We start from the raw sequence: 20,660 nt of genomic DNA, 5'->3' as shown, positions 1-20,660 counted from the left end.
TAATAAGAAAAGGATTATGGAAAACAAACAATAACTAAACATTTTATTTATTCAGTTAATATACTTATAATACATTGTTCATCTACAATTTATTTCACTAAACACAGGGCTAGCATCAAATTACTGCGCTGCTAATTTTAGGTCCTGTTGTTAGATTCTGAAAATAACACACAAAATGTGTTAAACTGTGCAACACATCAAGTGTGTTAAGCTTTTTACACATTTTTTCAATGTTTACACAATTTCTTACACATGTTATGTTAAAATTCACACAAAATGTGTTAATAGTGTAACAACACATTTTTTGTGTCATTTTTTAACACATCCTTTCTAAGAGTGTAGGGGTGGGTTTTGATTATAGCTTTTCTGATTACAATCCATTCTAAACTGAATAAAGTGATATTGATTCATTAAAATCCTGAGTCGATTTGTAAATTAAACGTTATTTTGCCTGAAACGCCAACATCTCAGGTTAAACCTCACAAAATTTCGTCAAACACCAAACAGCTAAAACATACAAACGTAAACACAGAGCGCGGACCCGACGCGTCAGAAACAAATTTTGATGTGTCGGCGGGTCCGCGCTGTGTTTATCTTTTTTTTCGCTGGCTTCTGAAGCTGCAGGTTTCATAACTCTCCGTTTACATCTCTAATTAAGTCGCACAAGTGTCAGCTTTCTTTTAATAGATACAAAAATATGGATATATACTGATAAATGATCAGAATTGTAATATTTCTGACTGTCTGAGGCAAAACTTTCCAGATTCCAATCAAATTGAATCGGATCCTGTATCGAATCAAAATGATTCTACACATCAGTGACGATACCCAGCCGTACTCAGCCCCTAAGCATTTTCCTTTCCAGTTCACAATCAATGCTACCCCTAGGTCAAAAATATTTATAGGACAATTGGCCTAATCTAATATTTTGTATGAACATACCTGTCCAGCTGTCCAGTGATTAAATGCGCAAGTAGATGGAGGCAGGACTTCACAGCAGGAGCATACTCCAGTGTGCTGTACATTATCATATGTATATTATATATATTGCTCACTTATTGTATTTACTAACATCAAGGAGTCATAAGCAAAGAAAGGCCACACCATGGTGCATGTTTACATAAGGAAAGTTTATTGATCAAGATGTATTAAGCAAATAAGCATTACAAATTTTTCAGCCCCCAATCGAGGAAAAAAATTACATGTTCAAAGCAACGCAACGGTGGCCCAATATCAGAGAGAACTCCACTCTGTGGAGTGAGCAGTGATAATTAAGCAGTCCGTTTTATTTTGCAGATTCAAGCTCCTCTTCATAATTTTCGCCACCAGATGTCACCGGAGAGGACTGTGTTGAAAAGCTTCGAGTAATGAACCGTTTTTCAATACAAGCTTCAGTGCTTCAGAAAGCTTCATTTGGCCATCACTAGTAACCGCCTATTGGCACCGGCCCGCCTCGCCGCCTCTAGTTCCCGCAGACGCGTGATCTAGCCTCCTGTTGCTGCAGCAGTCGGACCGCTCGCTCCGCATCCTTGCTTGACGGCGCTGTATCCTCCTGCCCGCTTGACGCCTAGCTCCACCACACTGCTGTGTCACTGACCACTCCCTGTAAATTACCACTCACTCCTTTTCTTTCAGGTGTGTCCAATCAGTAAAATGGGGAAAAGGGCGGAGTCTCTCCAGGACAGATTGACGGTGTAACCAAAAACATGCAATATAAATAAAACACTGCACAAAATATAACCAAAACATGCAATATAAAAAATAAATAAACACACTTCACATCAGGGGCGATTCTAGGATCAGAGCTTTGGGGGTGCTGAGCACCCAGAGAGCTGCCCAGCCAGGCAAGATAAACGTTACACGCCACGATGAGACTTCTTCCCTGTCTCTGTCAGTCCCTGCATCCTTAAATGTCTCCAGTTGTCCCGAGTTCCCTCTGACTGTCTCCTTGGTGCATTTAAACCCCTGTTCCTCCCTGTCCTCATCGTCTGTTGTCTTCATCTCCGCTATCAGTCATCATAATTTTACCCTCTCTGTGCAAGTCTGCAAATTTCTTTATTAAATCATAAGATTCTTAAATTCATCAAGTCTCTCTGTGCCTGGGTCCTCGTCACAAAACATGACATCACCGTTTTGTACATTTTAACACAACCCCCACATTTGTGAAAGAAAAGCAAAATACTTTTTTGAGAAGTCTGTAACAAAATCATCAAATCTGATAAAGGTTATTTAAATGCTGCTCATAGTGAGTAAGAAGTAAACTGAGTGCATGTTTTGGACAGAGATTCACTTTTAATGTGTATGTATAATATAATACAGAAAACACTCCCAAAACAGAATAAATTATTACAAAATATTAATAAAAACTATAAAAATGGAGGCAACTTTGCCTGTGGTAGAATGTATACAATGTATGAAAAAAATCTTTACTGCAGATACTAATTTAACTAATTTAATAATACTAATTTTGTGTTGTAAGATTTATGAGTTTCATGCTTTCATAGTGGTACTTGGGAGAGCTTGACATTTTCTCAGGTGGTACACACTGTAAAAGTTTGAGAAACACTGATAAGTGTTTCTCTGCCGCATAAGTCTGTATGCGGCAGTCATACAGACAACTGGACGGTCCAAAAGTTGGCCTACCTATTACTGGCTGAGGTTTTAGTAGAGTTGTGGCTGAACCATAAAAATATCATTAATTTTAATCTCCCAATCAATGATAATGTTATGTTGGAATGTTGTTAAAGAGGGTCAAAAATGTTTCAACTGTTGGGAAATCAGTTTTACCCCGGTTCTTTTTTATTCCTCGAGCCTTCAGAGATGGCACCGGACCCAGTAGTCATGATTACAAAATCTTTATTCATCTTTATTCATCTTCATTTAAGCATGCACTTCTAGAAGGGAAAACGAGGCCGGTGTCCCTCTGCAACAATCTTCACCCCTTTGTTAGTTCCACCCAGCTTTATAGGAGCGACCCCATCATAAATCCCCATGTGTGCTGCAAACTCTGTGTCTGTGTCTATGTGCACGAGCACGTGAGTGCCTGTGTGTGCGCGTACCCGCGTGTCTATGTGAGTGCACGTGAGTGAGTGTGCATGTGGATGTGTGAGTAACAGTTAAAACACTGTGGGTGTGTCTCTTCCTAGGGGCCATAAATACCATCTCCCCTCCAGACCACAGTTATCAAGTTACAAATTTTGAGACCCCCACACAGGTATCCTCTGGGGAATTTCCACTCAGGATTAACTCCTCTTTGTCTTACTTTCACAGTTCAACTGGGGAGGGTCTCCTAAGATCTACTCCTAAGTTCATGACACAGTCAGGCCTTTATTTATATCCAGGGCAGTGTCAGTGTCTCTACCATAATTCTACATTCTATCTTAACACATTTCTAAACTCTAAAGGAAACTAAACATTCCTACATGTCTAAACTCTAAAATAAGCTAAACATTTCTACACAACCCAGTTTGTTTTGCAGATTCTGTATAGCAGCTTTAATATAGGGAGAACGCAACTTCCAGATTGTACGAGTAAAATCAGGTTTTTTCTCTTTGTCAGTTTAACAGTTTCAGTTTTGCCTGTCACTGTTCCCTGTCTGTTTTCTTACCTGGTTCTTCCTGACCTTGTACTTTCTCCTCACGTTCCCCTCTTTCCTCTCTCCCTCTTTGGACTGACAATCATACACAAATAGATTGTATTCAATTAGATGAAAAAATTACATTAATATGAAAAAAAAATTATTAAGATCACTAACAAAAAGTCCTCTCTCAGTGTACTTTCAACCAAAAGGCAAATAACCAAACCACATGAACATCTAATAAAGGATATAAATATTGAAACACTGATCCAACATTATCCTTTATTGATGGATCATTTGTTCTTACACTTTTACCTGAATGTGGCTCCTGTTTTTGAAAAAACTTCCTTATATCCATTATGAACCTGGCTGTCTCTCTCTACACACACACACACACACACACACACACAACAAGAGTTATAAGGTTAATGGGCATTCAGTCAGTTAGCTACTTAGTATCCATTTAAAACAGGACAGTGGTAACAACAGCAGGCTGCGGACAATTTTAAGTTTTAGATTTTAAATAGGCTGTATACATTTCAGTGGGAGCAACAGGACGGTCAAATGTTACTGAATTTACTACAGAGCAGGACGGATTGTAGGGTAGCAAACATCATTGGAAAACACGTTTTCAACACTGCAGGTTACCTGGTGTAAGGTTTTTCAGCTAAAAAGAAACATGACTCCTATCTAACTACATAAAGAGTAACTGAAGGTTAAATGCAGCTAATATGTCCTGTTTTAATCCAGGCACTCCACCTCCGCTCCGCTGCGTCTCAGCTACCATCGCTCTGGCAGCAACGACCCTAGAGCCAGAGTGGGGCGAGCTGGAACAAACCATTTTGGGAGGGGAGGGGTTATCTATACTTTTGTTGTTAAATGTTCCGTCTCAACCAAGTACTGTATGCTTTTATATTTTTAGTAGTGTGTCACACAAACAGCAAATATTGTCAAAAAAAAGTAAGAAATCTTTGGGGTGCTTTGATTCATTTTGGGGGTGCTGAAGCACCCCCAAAAATGGGCTAAAATCGCCCCTGCTTCACATTAAAACACAACAAAGCAAAACAACATCCGTCCTTCCCTGGATGACTTACAGGGGGTTTTACAGTGTAAGATAAACCTGCTTTTTGAAACCCCCATTTGGCCACAAAACAACACAGAGTTTTGCACCTTTTTATAATTATAATTGCACCTTTTTATTACATAGTAATCTCCTTGCAATGTGCATTTGCATGTATCTGGGTCAATCCAGTGCCGGAGCTGTCAGGACTGCGTTCACACAGAAGTGTCACTGAAATGAATCCAAGGGTTTGTGTTTTTCATGCAGTAAATAATCCAAGAAAAGAGGTTAGGGGTGGGGAAAGTCTTTTATTCTTGTTTGTCGTGTGGAAAACAACAAAAAGTATATATTCAGTCTGCTCTCTCTCATTCCTCCTCTATATCATTTTCACTTCAGGTGAGTTTACAGGTATTTATTTCCAACAGCTTTATTTTTCTTTCTGTTATGAGATAGATTAAGACTTTGATAAAGATATAAAATAAAAAACTAAATGTGCATTGTATATTGTCACTTAGAGGATAAGCATAAATTTGGAGTTCCTTTGGAGTTTATGCTTCCTTTATTGCATTACAGCATTAATTGTAATTAATCAGTCTGCACGTGTACGTTCTGAATGATTTTTTTTTTTTTTTGCATAGATGACAAAAGTACTCCCTTATAAACACTGAATCCTAAAAATCTATGTGTAAGCAGTGCTGTACATTTCCAGCAGTTCAGAGATAGGACACTTCTATAAATGGAAAGATTTAACGGGCTGTGAAACTGTAAAGTTGATTGGCTAATAAATTGTTTAAAGCAGCACTGCAGTATGATGGATGAGTGCAAAAGACAGGAGGAGCTGCTGAGTGTCAAGTTTATGGGAGGAGAATGATTCCCGTGGATGTGTTGCCCTCGTGTGGTGAAAGCTAGAATAATTTTACTGTAACTTTCCTAAAAAGCAAAGTGAAGTGAATTTTCAAAGTGAAATTGACCAAAAATGATCAGTAAAATGATTTTGGCAACATGATTTCTATTATACATCAGATAGAAACAAAATCAAAATAAATACATGCAAATTATTACTCATGTTCTTTTATATTGACATTTATACTTCTACATTTCTTTTATACAACTGCTTTGCTGTCTCTTTTTTTGTATGCTGCTTTTATAACTCAGTGTCTCTCTGAGATTGATAAAGTGTTCTGTCGACACAGGAACCATTCCACTCAGGAACCAATCCCAACCACTCCACCACCATGGTTGATATTTCATTTCGTTCATTTCGTTGTAAGTGAGAAAACTTACAAATTCATCAGAGGCCCAAATAATTATTTCTCCCAGTTTACTGGAGGCTGAGTCTTCACTAGTTTGCTTGGCTGACGTTGGGGTTGAGCTAAGGGTTGGCGAGACTGCCACAGATTAAAGTCTATTATCAAGTTATCCAGTGAATGTCGGTAATCTTCTTATTTTTTTTATATAATACTTTCTTTTAAGGGGGCTGCTGGTCCCAGGCAGACACATTTTCACAGAATCATGTACATCGCATACAATCACATACAAGGTCTTGAATAATCAGGCCCCATCTTATCTTAATGACCTCATAGTGCCGTATCAGCCCATTAGAGCATTTTGCTTTCAAACTGTGGGCCTACTTGTTGTTCCTAGAGTATTCAAAAGTAGAATGGGAGGCAGAGCCTTCAGCTTTCAGGCCCCTCTTCTATGGAACCAGCTTCCAGTTTGGATTCGGGAGACAGACACTATCTCTACTTTTAATATTAGGCTTAAAGCTTTCCTTTTTGATAAAGCATATAGTTAGGGCTGGATCAGGTGACCCTGAATTCTCCCTTAGTTATACTGCAGTAGGTGTAGGCTGCTGGGGAAGTAATTCTCCTTCAGTCACTATTTCTAGTCACTATGTGTTTATAGACCTCTCTGTATTTAATCATTATTTATTATTATGTCTGGCTCTCTTCCACAGCATCTCTTTTATCCTGTCTTCCTCCCCTCACCCAAGCCAGTCATGGCAGATGACTGCACCACCCTGAGCCTGGCTCTGATGGAGGTTTCTTCCTGGTAAAGGGTTTTTCCTTCCCACTGTCACCAAAGTGCTTGCTCATTTGCTCATAGGGGGCCATATGACTGTTGGTGTGATTTGACGCTGTATAAATAAAATTGAATTGAAATTCAGGTTTATTTAAAATGTTCAATAAAAAGAAACCCTCAGTTTATTTTGTAAATTAAAGACAATGAACTTCAATAAAAGGACAATCACATCTTTCACTAAATGTTTACTGTATGAGCACAGGATGAGTTCATCTTGAAGGGTGACAGATGGTTCTGGGAAACTAAATTACTTCCTCATTTTACTTTTTTCCTAATTTACACTTTTAGTTCAACTAAAACTACAAACTAAAAATATTATACACAAATTTCCAAGTAATTAATTGTTCGGACGGCACTTTTCCACTTTTACTGACCACTCAAAGCACTGCACACATTTACATTCAAATCAAAATGATCTGTTTTTATTTTGGTCTGTAGAGCTATCTTCCACTCAAATTTATGTTGGAATTACTTACCCAAATAAAAGTTCAACTTTTAGAGTTTAATCTTAAAAATTAAACTCCTTAGACATTCTTTTGCAAGCATGTCCTAGGTCATGACAGGCAGTATTAACCTAGCTTTTTAAAAGTAGTGGGAATAAGTGGACCAGAAAAAACCGGCAGAAGCAGGATAAACTCAACACTTGAGCCCTGCGTGATTTCAGATGTAAGTGCGTTGTGGTATGAGGAAACACTGAATCATCATGCTGCTGGTGGTTACCACATCTATGCCCATGATGAAAATGTGAAAATTCTGATAAGAGTGAGTGAAAAAAATTACCGTTAACACTGACAGAGTTGAGATGAGGTGAGAATTCCTTAAAATTATTACATATGGCTTGTTTAAACATGTTGAAAGCTTTTAAACATGGACAGAGATTTTGCTAAAATACATCTGCACTATAAAAGTCCACTGTTTTTGAGATTTACCTTAATTTATTCTTGAAATGAATGCATGACACACACACATTTAAAAGACACAAAGTATCCTACCATCAGACTGAATTTTAAACCTGTGACACTAAGAGAAATAATACATAAGAAAAAGTGAGAAAATTTCACCCGCTGTCTGATTTTTGTTTACATAAACACATTTTCACTGTAAACTGATGTAGAATAATATCAAACTAGAGCATCAAACTCACCAGACTGCAGGAAATGAATGTCTGATGCTAAAATAAATAAATTACAAGGCGTTTGCTGTTGAAATTCTCAAGTTATTATCAAAATTTGAATTGATTCACTCAAAGAGGTTTTTTCCCCTCTTTTTCATTTTATTCAGTGGTGCAAACAAACCTCAATAACGGAACCGCTAAATACACTAAATACATATAATGAATGAACTGATTTCATCTTAAAGAATGGCATGCTGGGAAACTGAACCACTTCCTCACTTTTCTCTTAAAATGAACTATCAAGCATATTTACCATTTCAATATCTATAAAACATTGAATCCATTCTCAGTTATTTTAAGACCACCTTTCACTGCTACAATCAGAGCCTCCTCCTTTAATTAATATACACTCCAAATATTATTGACATGTTTCCAAATAATGAATTGTTTGGTCTTTCTTGGACTTTTGGAGTTTTTGGACTGGAACTTTTCTAGTCTTCCTGAACACTTAAAGTCTTTTACCCATCATTTTGACAATTTGTATCAAAATGATGGAATGCCAATTTCCAGTCCGGGTTATTTTGACGTTATTTACCCAGTTTTTGATATTTAGGTTGAGCTAATGTAAATAAATCATGTTTCAAAATCCAAAAATTATTAAAAATCTATTGAATCACTCTCACAAATCACGTTTTTAAAGCTTTATTTGACCAGGAAATGTAACTGTTTTAAGCCAAGACAGGCAGGATCAAACTAGTTTTTTCAGGGAATAAGTGGACCAGAAAAAGCCGGCACAAGCAGGATAAACTCGGTGCTTGAGACCTGTGTGACATCTGAGTTTGACGAAAGATTGAATCACCACAGTGGTTACATCGATACTGATGATGAGAGCTCAGGAGATGTGACAACATTGATATAGTAACAGGATGTTAATGTAGCCACCCTCATTTGAGCTACTTTGGTTGTCAGATGAAGTGCAGTGTAGAAAAATCGTTAACTGAACAGCTGAGAGCAAGGTTTGTGGAATCATAGAGCAACAGGGTCATGATTTTTGAAAAGTAAAACGAGTATTTTTTTTTCTTGTTTAGTAGTTGCATTTGAGGTTATCTGATTGATTGTGTTTGAGCATGGTTTCTCCATTTCAACAGCTTAGTGCAGATAATTACGAGAAACATGGCTTCACTAAAGGTAGACATGCATAACCTGGAATTCCTGGAAGTGAAAGGGAAAAAAGCGTCATTCACTCAGTCCGTGAGCTTCACATTTGGGTTGGGCTTCTCCCAATTTTCTTTCACCGTTTCATGGAAAGCAGCATTCCTGTCAGTGACAGAGACTTGTATGAACAAGAATGTTTTGCTGATGCGTGTCTATTCTCTAAAATGCAAGCTTTTAAATTTTATCTATACGCCTCGAGTGCTTATAATAACAATTGACTCAGGGTGAAAAGCGCCTCAGGAAACAGAGAAATGCATTATGGTACCTCACACTGGAACATGTTATCTTAAAGAATGCATGCTTTTTTTTAATAAATAATAACTGAGTGAAGACTCTGTTTTAGCACAGGGTATTGAAAAAAGAATCCCAGGACAATCATACATCGAGATAATACAAAGGTTTCGACAGAAAAAGGGAGCGAGAGAGTTTTAAGGAAGGACACGCCTCTCTGAAGCGCTCCCTTAACCCACAGCATGTTACAACCTGCGAGGCGAGATGTTATGGTTTGAGCTCACAGGAGCACTGTCAGAGCTGGTGAGCAGCGGATATTTGAACGCGATACATATCACAAAGAGAAAATACATCTTGAAAAGGTGAGTGGATTATAAACAAAAACATTCAGCACCTGTTTTTTTGGACCACCTGTTATTTTTTTGACAAGTGAATTTATTTCAAAGCTAAAAAATAATCTTAAAATAATTTTTCTGAAGTCAGTTATTGATACAAAATAACATGTTTTTTAAAACCCATTACATTATCGGAATGCTTAGATGCACATTTATTGGCTTTTTCGCAGTTCTTTACTTTTCAGATTTTCTAATGTGGATGATAATTTTTTATCTCTTTTATTTCGTTCTCAAATAAATACCTGAAAATAAATTACTTCTTCTCATAATGTCATGATATGATGACCAGCTTCTGAACCCATAAACGTCCATCACTCACGTTTATGTATTTATTTATTTGTGGTCAGTGTGCACAGATACACAAAGGCTTTTACTACAGTGTGCAAAATTGACTCAGAAGCCAACTGTTTGTACTGCACTTCCAGTGAGAGACTGTAGTGACACAAGTAAGGAAAAAAAAACTTCAATGTGAACCAAAGACTGTTGAAATAATGCTCTTCGATGCAGTATTTGCTGTTAGTATCATTGTTTAGTGCATTTTAGCATGCTGTTTATGAGATTATTAGGGAGACAGGACAAAACACATGCTGTGGAAAAGAGCCAGAGATAATAATAAGAATTGATTTAATAGAGAGAGGTCTATTAACAAATAGTGAGTAGAAAAAAAAGATGACTGAAGAAGAAATACTTCCCATGAATCATGGCAATCCTTCAGCATCCTATGCCTATTGCAACCTAACTAAGGGAGCATTCAGGGTCACCTGATCCAGCTCTAAGAATCTGGTTAGATCTAAGATTTTTAGGGCCAAGTACATCACCTCAGTTTTATCTGAATTTAGAAGCAAAAAATTAGAGGTCATCCAGGTCTTTATATCTTTAAGACATTCCCGCAGTTTAACTAATTGGTGTGTATCATCTGACTTCATGGAAAGAGAAAGTTAGGTGTCATCTGCATTGCAGTGAAACTGTATGCGATTCCTTCTGATGATACCGGATAAAGGAAGCATGTATAATGTAAACAGAATTGGTCCTAGCACTGAACCCTGTGGAACTCCATAATTAACCTTAGTGTGTGAAGAGAACTCTCTATTTACATGAACAAATTGGAGTCTAATAGATAAATATGATTCAAACCACTGCAGCACAGTACTTTAAGATATATATACAGCATGCTCTTATCACTGTAATAAAGTCTTGTGGTCAACAGTATCGCACTGAGGTCTAGCAGAACAAGCACAGAGATGAGTCCACTGTTAGAGGCCATAAGGAGATCATTTGTAACCTTCACTAAAGCTGTTTCTGTGCTGTGATGAGCTCTGAAACCTGACTGAAACTCTTCAAATAAAATAAGTTGGTGTTGAAATTATTGACACAACACAACGACACAGTTTTCTGTATGGTATGCCCACTTAAATCTTTTTCATGTTTTTAAATTTATATTTCTTTTTATCCCTTACCTGTGACACATTCACATGAGTAGACCTCACTACGAAATACGGACACATATAGTTGTAGTCAGAGGTTTACATCCACTCATCATGGGGATGAATGTCATGGTAATTTTGAGCTTTTAATTGTTTAGTTTAACTTTTTTCTGCTTAGAATCATTGTACAGCATACATGTTCAATGACTTTTAAAATTCAAGAATTGGATGTACAGGTTTGAATTTATTTTGGATTTTCTCGAAGATAATGAGTTGTGCTAAAGTTTCTAGAATGTCTTTTAAATTGAGAAGGGTGTCATGTTTCACTGTGTGGCTGGCAGGAAATAGAACCCAAACGCAGGACTCATACACGGGGAGGGATGAACTACAAACAGCAGCTTTATTGCTGCAAAAACACATAGGCACTAAACTAAAGACAAGGAGGTATAAACAAGAAACTCAAATCAAATACCAGAGACATGAGGGAGCTACACTGGGAACACAGGGAACTTGGAGCGCGGAGAAAACACACAGCGTGAGGGGACTGGTCTCCCCAAATCTCTGACCACAACGCTACTGAATTTTTTTGATCTCTGCTTAAAAGTTGTGTCTATATCAAAAAATCCACCAATTTAACTTAACTCTACTATTTATGCCAAGAAGAATGATCAGATAGTTATCCACAATTATACTAGAAGCTTGTTAATGGCTAGCAAAAGCCTTGGTTGAGGTGAAACTTGCTAAGGGATATTTAAACTATTATATTAAATATTAGAGGAGGTGTACATATATATTTGACCTGTGCATATACTTTTGACTCTGTGGATTAGAGAAAACCCAAGCTTAATAAGTGCAGGTAGGGAATATGTCTGTTAAGTATGTATGTTGAAGCTCTTTCTTGACTAGTAATTCATGTTTCAATTGGAGAGTCAAAAAAAACAATGGGTTTTTCTTTCAGGTTCAAAAGTTCATCTAGCATGAACAACATAAGTGTCTCATTCCTGACTGGCCCAGAGACTACTCCTGACCCTGATGTGGAAAATGCTGTGAAAAATGACTATTCCTCAGCCATTGGTGCCCTCATCTTCAGCTTGGTCTTCCTCCTGGGTGTCCCTGGAAATCTCTTCATTGTCTGGAGCATCCTGGCTCGCTGCCGACAACGCTCAGTCACCACTCTCCTCATCCTCAACTTGGCATGTGCTGATGGGTTCCTCATGGCTCTCTCCATCTTTTTCATCATCTTCCTGGCGTTGCGGACATGGGTCTTTGGTAACGCCATGTGCAAAATTGTGTTCTACCTGTGCCACTCCAACATGTATGCATCAGTCTTTCTGATAACCCTGATGAGTGTGAACAGGCTGTTGGCCGTGGTCTTTCCACACACACTGTATCACCTGATCACCAGGAAGGTTGTGAGGAGGGTGATCCTAGGCACATGGGTGCTAGTGATGGTCATGTCTATCCCCTCGTTGGTGTTTCGAGATGTGAAAGAAGTAACTGATGATATGAATCAAACAAAATATTTGTGTGCACCCAATCACACACTGCGTAGACACGTAAGTACACTTGTGTTGGTTGTCTGTCTGGCACTGATCTGATTAGATTCATAACCATATTTGTTTCCATCATCAAAATGCCTTCGAAAAACCTTCTGCCCGTGAGAGCCCATGAAATAGTGAATGAGGTATTGAACATGATCACATGCTTTGAGCAAAAGGGTCAGAATTCTTCATTCATGGTTCTTTAAAAGACTGGCTAAATGTTGTTGGGGAAATCTAGGCAATGGAAAAAATGACTTACATTCTCAGATTAAAGGAGGATATTTTGGTTGTTTGTTTATTTCTCCTGAAATGTAGTATATGTCTGTTTAAACTGTAACTATTGATAAAAACTACAGTGTCAAAAAAAAAGAAAAAATGGTAATACCATTTTATAATACTCTACACTTTATTAGATATGATTTGATGAACAATTAGACAGCTAAAACATTTGCTGATTTTAACAGGAACAGACTATCTGAAATTGAGATGAAAGAAATATTGCAGATGTGTTTGTTACTGTGTTTAAGGCCTTGGAAGCTCCAGCTTAACTAGTGTTCAAAGTGTTGATAAAATAACTAAAATTACACCAGACTGCACGTTTTTTAAGCTCTTGAGCCCACAATAGATACTGATGCATGAGCAGTGGCACTGCACAAAAGTCTGAAAATCATTTTGCATTGATCCTTAATAATTGTAGTAATGCTCTTCTGTAAAACATTCCTTCTTTGCAAGTAAAAGTCCTCCTTAAGTAAGGTGACAAAAGTATTAGAATCAAAATATTCTAAAACTACATAAAGTAAAATGATTTATTTTGCAGAATGGCCCTTTTCAGATCAAAGACCATAACAACATTACTTGGTTTTAGGTCTTCAGATGTTTCATTTTGTCCTCTCATTTGACGAAAAAGAACCAGAGAAGTTGATCAGTTTAAACAATTTCATAATTTTGGCTCTATTTCTTTGTTTTTCATTTCATATCTAAGGAAACGGCTTTTCTTTATATCCTCTCATGTGCAGGTGAGGTTTGAGTACGCCTTTCAGACAGTGGCAGGATTCATTATTCCTTATGCAATCATTATAACCAGCTACGTTCTCATCCTGAAACGCCTGAGGGAGACCAAGTTTCAACGAAATATCCGCAGTGAGAAACTCATCCTGGCTATCGTCATCATGTTTGGCCTGTTCTGGTTGCCGTACCACGTCGTCAACCTGGTACAGGTATGCAAGGGCATCTTCTTTACCAATAACCTAATAACCACATCAAATCTGTTTGTAAATCGATTATCTGAGCATTCGATTGAATACTGAGTGGGGTTTTTATTTTTCACCCAAGGTGGCAGCTGAGTGGTACCCAAAAAACTCAGAAACAAGAAAACGGTGAGTAACTGAAGATTTTCATAAACATGGTGCTAAAGTTAGTGAAGTACAATATTGTCATTTTATGCATTATGTCCAGTAATAACAATACTCTGTAATTCAAAGCTGATATATGTAGTCTGTCTCTGTGCATGCAGTGACATACACCTAGATTTAATTTTTACCATCCAGTAAACTGAATATACTTTAATTGTAAAGAGTTTGAATGTGTCGCCATCTTCAGTAATAATATTATCAAAATATTCCAAAATCTGGAGAAATCTCAATATTCGGGCTTCATGTGACACTGCATTAAAAGCAGGCAGGATTCTGTTGTGGAAAATCACTGCAGGGGTTCAGGACCACTTCCAGAAATCTCTCTGTGAATACCATGTTCACCTTACCATCCAAAAGGTTGACGCTCTAACAAACAAGAGACAGAGATGGGTATCGTCACTGATTTCTAGAATCGATTCGATTCCGATTCAATTTTGACCCAGACAGTCAGAGATATTATAATTCTGATCATTTATCAGTACTGGCACTTGTGAGACTTCATCAGAGGTGTAAGCAACACAGCAGATGCCTTTGTGTCAAAGCAACTGAGGGTAAAACACAGAAAAAGAATAAGGAGAGTTTCCTGGCCTGGCTTTTTATAGCAGATAACCTTAAAAATATTCTGCAGTAAATCAAAAATGGAAGAAAATCACAAATCAGTATATGGACATTACTGATGCTGCTGAAGTGAAGCAGTGTAAAGATACAGAGGGTTTATTAAAGACAACGCGGCCGACAACGCTGTAAACAATGGTAGACTGGTGGGTAATGGGAAACAATTCTTGAAGTACACTGAGAGAGAGCAAGAGAGAGAGAGAGAGAGAGAGAGAGAGAGCTGTGCAGGAATTGTGATTTTATTGTGGTGGAAGCAAAACAGCAAAAGTCAGAGCGAATTAATGGCGATGTTTATGAAACGTGAAGCATAGTTTTGATCTTCTTTTGCTGCCATTCAATTTAGTTTGGAGATGGTTGTTGTTTGGTGGTTGTTGGAATAGTTTTGTGAGGTTTAACCTGAGATTCTGGCGTTTATAATATCAAAATACATTTATATTTAAAAGTCGATTCAGGATTTAATGAATCAGTATCACTTTATTCAAGCTAAAATCGATTTTAATCGGAAATTCAATTATCGAAACCCACCCCTAGTTGAGTAGTAGGTAAACTGGATAACAGATGTGTAATAAGGAGCTGCCAGGAAGGAGGAAAAGACTGCAGAGAAAATTCAGAATCAGAATACTTTAATTATCCCTGGGGATTATGTGGTTGCAGACCCCTGAAGGAGAAGCCAAAGAATAATAATAAAAGACTCAGAAAGCATCTTTTAAGGAAGGTCTCAATATGTCTTGATATTGCAGGTGATGATTAAGGGGTACTTGAGTCAGTCAGACGAGGCTATAATGGCGCTCTGTACAAAAACAATCACCATCAATGTGAAAAATCCAACTTTAACTTTCTTCCCTGCAGATTGCATGATATCGCCGAGTTAACCCGAGCGGTGGCCGCAGCTTTGTCCTTCATCAGCAGCTGTGCTAACCCGGTCCTCTACACCTTTGCTGGGAAATCCTATATCAAGAATAATGGCTTTGCCTTTATGGCTAAGCTGTTTGAGGGAACATCATCGGAAACAGAAACCAAAGCCACGCGGTTCACAGCAAAAGACGATCTGGGAAAGAATAATGTTGATTCCGAAAATCATACACTGGCTTCTACTCTACAAAATCGATGTTGAATGAACTTAATGCACTTAACAGACTGTATATAAATGAGAACACTTAAAATTGTGTAAATCTTTAAATGGAACATGGAGCTTGAGCATTTGAGGCCACAGACGATAAGCACCAGCACAGTATATTTAGAATCTGATAACAGAGTTTAAGTGGAAGTCAGAGGCACAGGAACAGCCAGGCTACCTTTGCCTGCATGCACCTGAATATCTGTAAAGTGTATAGGACTGTACATACTTTTTTTGTGTGTAACATTATGTGTATGTGAGAATGCTACTTAACATAGAAAGCAGACTCAGGTGAGGGATTTCATGCTTAGTGTGTTCATTTATAGTCAGGTGAATGAATGAAGATGGGATGGTTGGGGAAGTTTGGCCTTACACAGAGACACAGATTGAATGGTTTATATGACACTGTGTGTGTGTGTTTTTTAAATGCAACTGTTAAGAATTGTAAATGACTGTACCCAAAAGGCAGATTCACAAAATTGCCATTAAGCTCAGTAGGTTGATTTATAATGATATAACTATATAAAATGAGCTGACAAAGAGTGATGTAGCCTAGGTGGGCCTAGGACGTAGTCTAGGAGGGTCATGAGAGAGAGAAAACAAGTGTAAGTGATGACTTGCAGGGAGGAGAAATAAGTAGTTCAGCTCAGAGGAGACATTGTGAAGTATTCCTCAAGGCAGGCCTAAGCAAAATTAGGTTTTTGGGGCCTTCTATTACTGTCAGTAGTACTGCTTAGTGATCATTCACACACCTACTGTTATCTTATTTCATTTTCTAATGTTCCATTATAAATATGCTTGTGAAACTAGATGTGAGAACTCTTTGTTGCTGTTAGATTGAGCTTTAGCACTGTAGATTACAAAGAATCAGAAAACAATTTGCACACTTGCAGAAAAATAATTCAAATAATATATAGCAAAGTCAGCATCTCCCCCTAATGGCCACACAGAGAAGCAATATACAAAACCTCAAAGAGCCTCCCCCCCCCAGGGACTCTAAGAAGGCTGGGTACTCTGAACTGCCACTCGGCGCATAAGCGCAGATGACAGTCAGGACCCGTTCCCCAACCCTGAGGCGCAGGGAACAAACCCTCTCATCCACTGGGAAAAAACCCAACATACCAGCAGCAAGCCGAGGGGATATTAGAATACCCACCCCAGCCCACCGCCTCTCACCAGGGGCAACTCCAGACTGAGACAGAGTCCAGCCCCCCTCCAGGAGACTGGTTCCAGAGCCCAAGCCATGCATAGAGGTGAGACCGACTATATCTAGCCAGTACCTCTCAACCTCACGCACTAACTCAGGCTCCTTCCCCACCAGAGAGGTGACATTCCATGTTCCTATTGCCAGTCTTGGCAGCCAGGGATCAGTCCGCCAGGGCCTCCGCTCCTGGCCGCCGCCCGGCACTGTGTGCACTGTTGTTGTTTCTTTAAGAGACATGTTTGGTTGTGCTGCAGGAAAAGTCAGTGAGTGTGTGCAGGAAGGGAAAGGGGGTTCTCGTTGTTCGGAGCTGGAGAGGAGTTGTACCGGAGGTCTCGGGGTTAACAGCCCGTGTCCTATACAATAATACCGTGGTAAGATGAAAACGTTAGAGCATATGTGAACATCACAATGTTAACTAGGATACTGAATGTCATAGGCCAACTAAAATTAACAAAATAGAACAACAAAATTGTATTTACTATAAATACATCAGCTGCCTTAGTATTTTTGGTTTTAAAAACACTGTAACAGCTTTCTGCAACAACAATTTGAAGTGCAACAACACAGCACTACAAAAATTAGACCAATGATTAAAAGCAATTCAATGAACCTATGTACTTAAAACATGGAGCTTGCCTTCTCAAGCACTTGCCTTGCTTGTCCAGAGGGAAATGCCTCTGTGGGATCCACAGGCCGACTTTGGGCTTTTTCTAAATGTTACGTACTTTCTGAAAACGTGTTGCTAATGTTTTGTTGACAGTTGGTACATGATTTAATGTAATTCATTTAATTCACGTACTGTGATGTTAAGAGGGCTAGAGCAATTCAGTTCAGTTCAGTTCAGTTCATGTATGTAGCACCAAATCACAACTTCTGGCTTGGAGCATAACCGGTCAGTATCATCCTTCTGTCAGTTTAAGTACACATTTAAAACCTGAGATATTTTGATATTAAAAAAAGAATCACAATTTCATCTGTACATCTCAGTTTTTCTACATGATAAATGACGAATCTATTTTGTAGGGGCAAATTCAGTAAAAGAGAACTTTAAAAAATAACTACTGTCTGTTGTCTGCATTGCAGCGGGCGACTTTGCCTCCACAACTAAACAGTAAAATGAGTACAGTCATGGGTTACAGCGGGATTCAGCAGGTGTGGGAAAGATCTGTGTAGTGTTTCAGCATAGGGAAAAGAATCACAAGTCACAATATAGTTTTATAATATAGCTTCAATAGGTTTTCATGTACTTACTCACTCAGTTGACATGGCATTTAGCTCCACAAAAAGCCAAGACATGGTTTGTGACATATATGCCAAGACCACAAAACTTGTCAAACACAAATAAAAGTAAATCACAAAACAGAGCATGATAATGAGTTTATGAGGTGAACTGAAGGAGTTGGAGAGGGACAGGTGCTGCTAGAGAGAGACAGATGTTGCTCGAGGAGTCCTTGGGTGCTGCAGCCAGCCGCTATCCAGGTACAGAGGCAGAAAATGTGGATCTGTTTGTGACGTGTTGCGCTGTTGGTGAATTTTGAGAATTGACCTTAGGTTTTTGCATTGATATATAAACAACGGGAATTCACTACATTCTTAAACTCTACATTGTACATTTCCAAAATAAATGAATATGGTTGTGAATAATTAGCCTAATGTCCTATAAAATACAGATACCAGAAATTCTACTGAAGTACAGTAACAAGTACAGTAAAACCATGGTAACAGAGTGAGAAGAAGAGTTATCAACCTCAGCAATACTGCTCCAGCAAACTCCCATTTGGCCACAAAACAACACTTTTGAGCTCCAAAAGTTGAATCTGTTCATCTGGACGTAGCGTTTTGTGGGAGAAACGTTTCGTCACTCATCCAAGTGACTTCTTCAGTCTCAGCTGACTGCAGGTTTCCCCAAACCTTATAAACAGGACATTTGCATAATGACTGAAACCAGCCCACTGAAGGAACAATGGGCTGTGAGGTCAGTTCCTTAATCATAATTATGCAAATTCCCATGACCATTGATCAACAATCACTGACCAAAACCCACTGATCAAAGAACACTGATCAATGGTCATGAGTACCATTCACAGAGAGTTGGGGAATAGCTGCAATCACAGCATTGTAAGATGGCGAAAGATGTACCCTTAGGCCCCTCCTCGATTCAGAGATGGTCTTTCCCTTTTCACGTAAATGGCCTCCTTGACTCAGCGCTCAAACCAGCGTTCTTCCCTGTCCAAGATGTGTACATCCTCATCCTTGAAAGAGTGTCCACTGGCCTGTAGGTGTAAATAGACTGCAGAGTCCTGGCCTGACGAGGTAGCTCTTCTGTGTTGTGCCATCCGCTTCGCCAGAGGTTGTTTGGTTTCCCGATGTATAAATCCTGGCAATCCTCCTGGCACTTAACAGCGTACACTATGTTACTCTGTTTGTGTCGGGGGACCCGATACTTGGGGTGGACCAGTTTTTGGCGCAGGGTATTTTGGGGTTTAAAAGCCACAGAGACCTGGTGTTTAGAAAAAATGCGTCTCAACTGCTCCGATACTCCTGACACATATGGGATCACTACAGGTTTTCGCCTGGGCAGCGGTTGTCCTTCTCTCCTGGATCGGCTGGAGCTTTCTTTGGGTGTCTTTCCAGCTTTGACAAAAGTCCAGCAGGGATAGCCACATTTACTCAGGGCCTTCTTGATGTGCTGTTCTTCTGCCTCCCTGGCCGCTGTGTCAGTGGGGATGGTGTTCGCTCTGTGTTGTAGCGTCCTGATGACACCCAGTTTGTGCTCCAGTGGATGATGAGAGTCAAACCTTAGATACTGATCCGTATGTGTAGGTTTACGGTACACGTCAGCTTTTAGATGTCCCCCATTACTGATGGAAATCTCACAGTCTAAGAAGGCTAACCTGACACTTTTCATATCCTCCCTGGTGAATTTGATGTGTTGGTCCACCGAGTTAATGTGATCCATGAAGTGTAGTACGTCCTGAGATTTGATTTTCACCCAGGTGTCATCCACATATCTGAACCAATGGCTTGGTGGTGTTCCAGGATAGGATAGCAAAGCCCTCTTTTCCACTTCTTCCATGTACAAATTGGCCACGATGGGTGAAACTGGGGAGCCCATGGCACACCCATGTTTCTGCCTGTAGAACTGACCCTTGTATGTGAAGTAGGTGGAATGAAGACACAGTTCCAAAAGCAAACACACTTGGTCGATGCTGAGAGTGGTCCTGTTGCTGAGGTTGGTGTCATCCTGTAATCTCTTCTGAACTACCTCCAACGCTTCCATGACTGGGATGCAAGTGAAGAGAGATGTAACGTCAGACGAGACCATGGTTTCATCTGCCTCCATAATGACATCTCTCACCTTCTCAACAAAATCCAGGGTGTTTTGGATGTGGTGTTCAGAGCTGCCCACCAGCGGGTTGAGGATCGAAGCCAGAAACTTGGAGATGTTATAGGTGACCGAGTTGATCATGCAGACAATAGGTCTTAAAGGTGCACCCTGCTTATGTATTTTCGGTAAACCATACAGACTTGGTGTAGACTCCCCTGGGTACAGCCTGTGGTATGAGGTCCGGTCAGTAGCCTTGTCTTGTTCTAACTGCTTCAGACAGTCTATCACCCTCTTCCTGTAACCACTTCCTGGGTCTCGTTTCAGGGGCTCATAAGTATTTTCATC

General features: G+C 39.2%; 1 protein-coding gene across 1 annotated transcript; it reads left to right on the top strand.

Moving 5' to 3' along the window:
• Positions 1-8,763: 8,763 nt before the first annotated feature.
• Positions 8,764-16,755, top strand: LOC116326649 (leukotriene B4 receptor 1-like). The gene is made up of 6 exons (XM_039601825.1): positions 8,764-8,849; positions 9,397-9,641; positions 12,057-12,654; positions 13,656-13,856; positions 13,972-14,015; positions 15,516-16,755. The coding sequence occupies exons 2-6, from the start codon at positions 9,544-9,546 to the stop codon at positions 15,778-15,780; spliced, it is 1,206 nt and encodes a 401-aa protein (XP_039457759.1). The 5' UTR covers positions 8,764-8,849; positions 9,397-9,543; the 3' UTR covers positions 15,781-16,755.
• The last annotated feature ends 3,905 nt before the right edge of the window (positions 16,756-20,660 follow it).

Source organism: Oreochromis aureus, linkage group 18 (genome assembly GCF_013358895.1).
Source record: "Oreochromis aureus strain Israel breed Guangdong linkage group 18, ZZ_aureus, whole genome shotgun sequence".
NCBI classification, from domain to species: domain Eukaryota; kingdom Metazoa; phylum Chordata; class Actinopteri; order Cichliformes; family Cichlidae; genus Oreochromis; species Oreochromis aureus.
This window is presented reverse-complemented; position numbering and strand designations above follow the sequence as displayed.

Coding starts and splice junctions, on each gene's coding strand:
- LOC116326649 (XM_039601825.1), top strand. CDS start 9,544: ATGTTATGGTTTGAGCTCACAGGAGCACTGTCAGAGCTGGTGAGCAGC. Junction 9,642..12,056: donor AGAAAATACATCTTGAAAAG/GTGAGTGGATTA, acceptor TTTTTCTTTCAG/GTTCAAAAGTTCATCTAGCA. Junction 13,857..13,971: donor ACGTCGTCAACCTGGTACAG/GTATGCAAGGGC, acceptor TTTTCACCCAAG/GTGGCAGCTGAGTGGTACCC.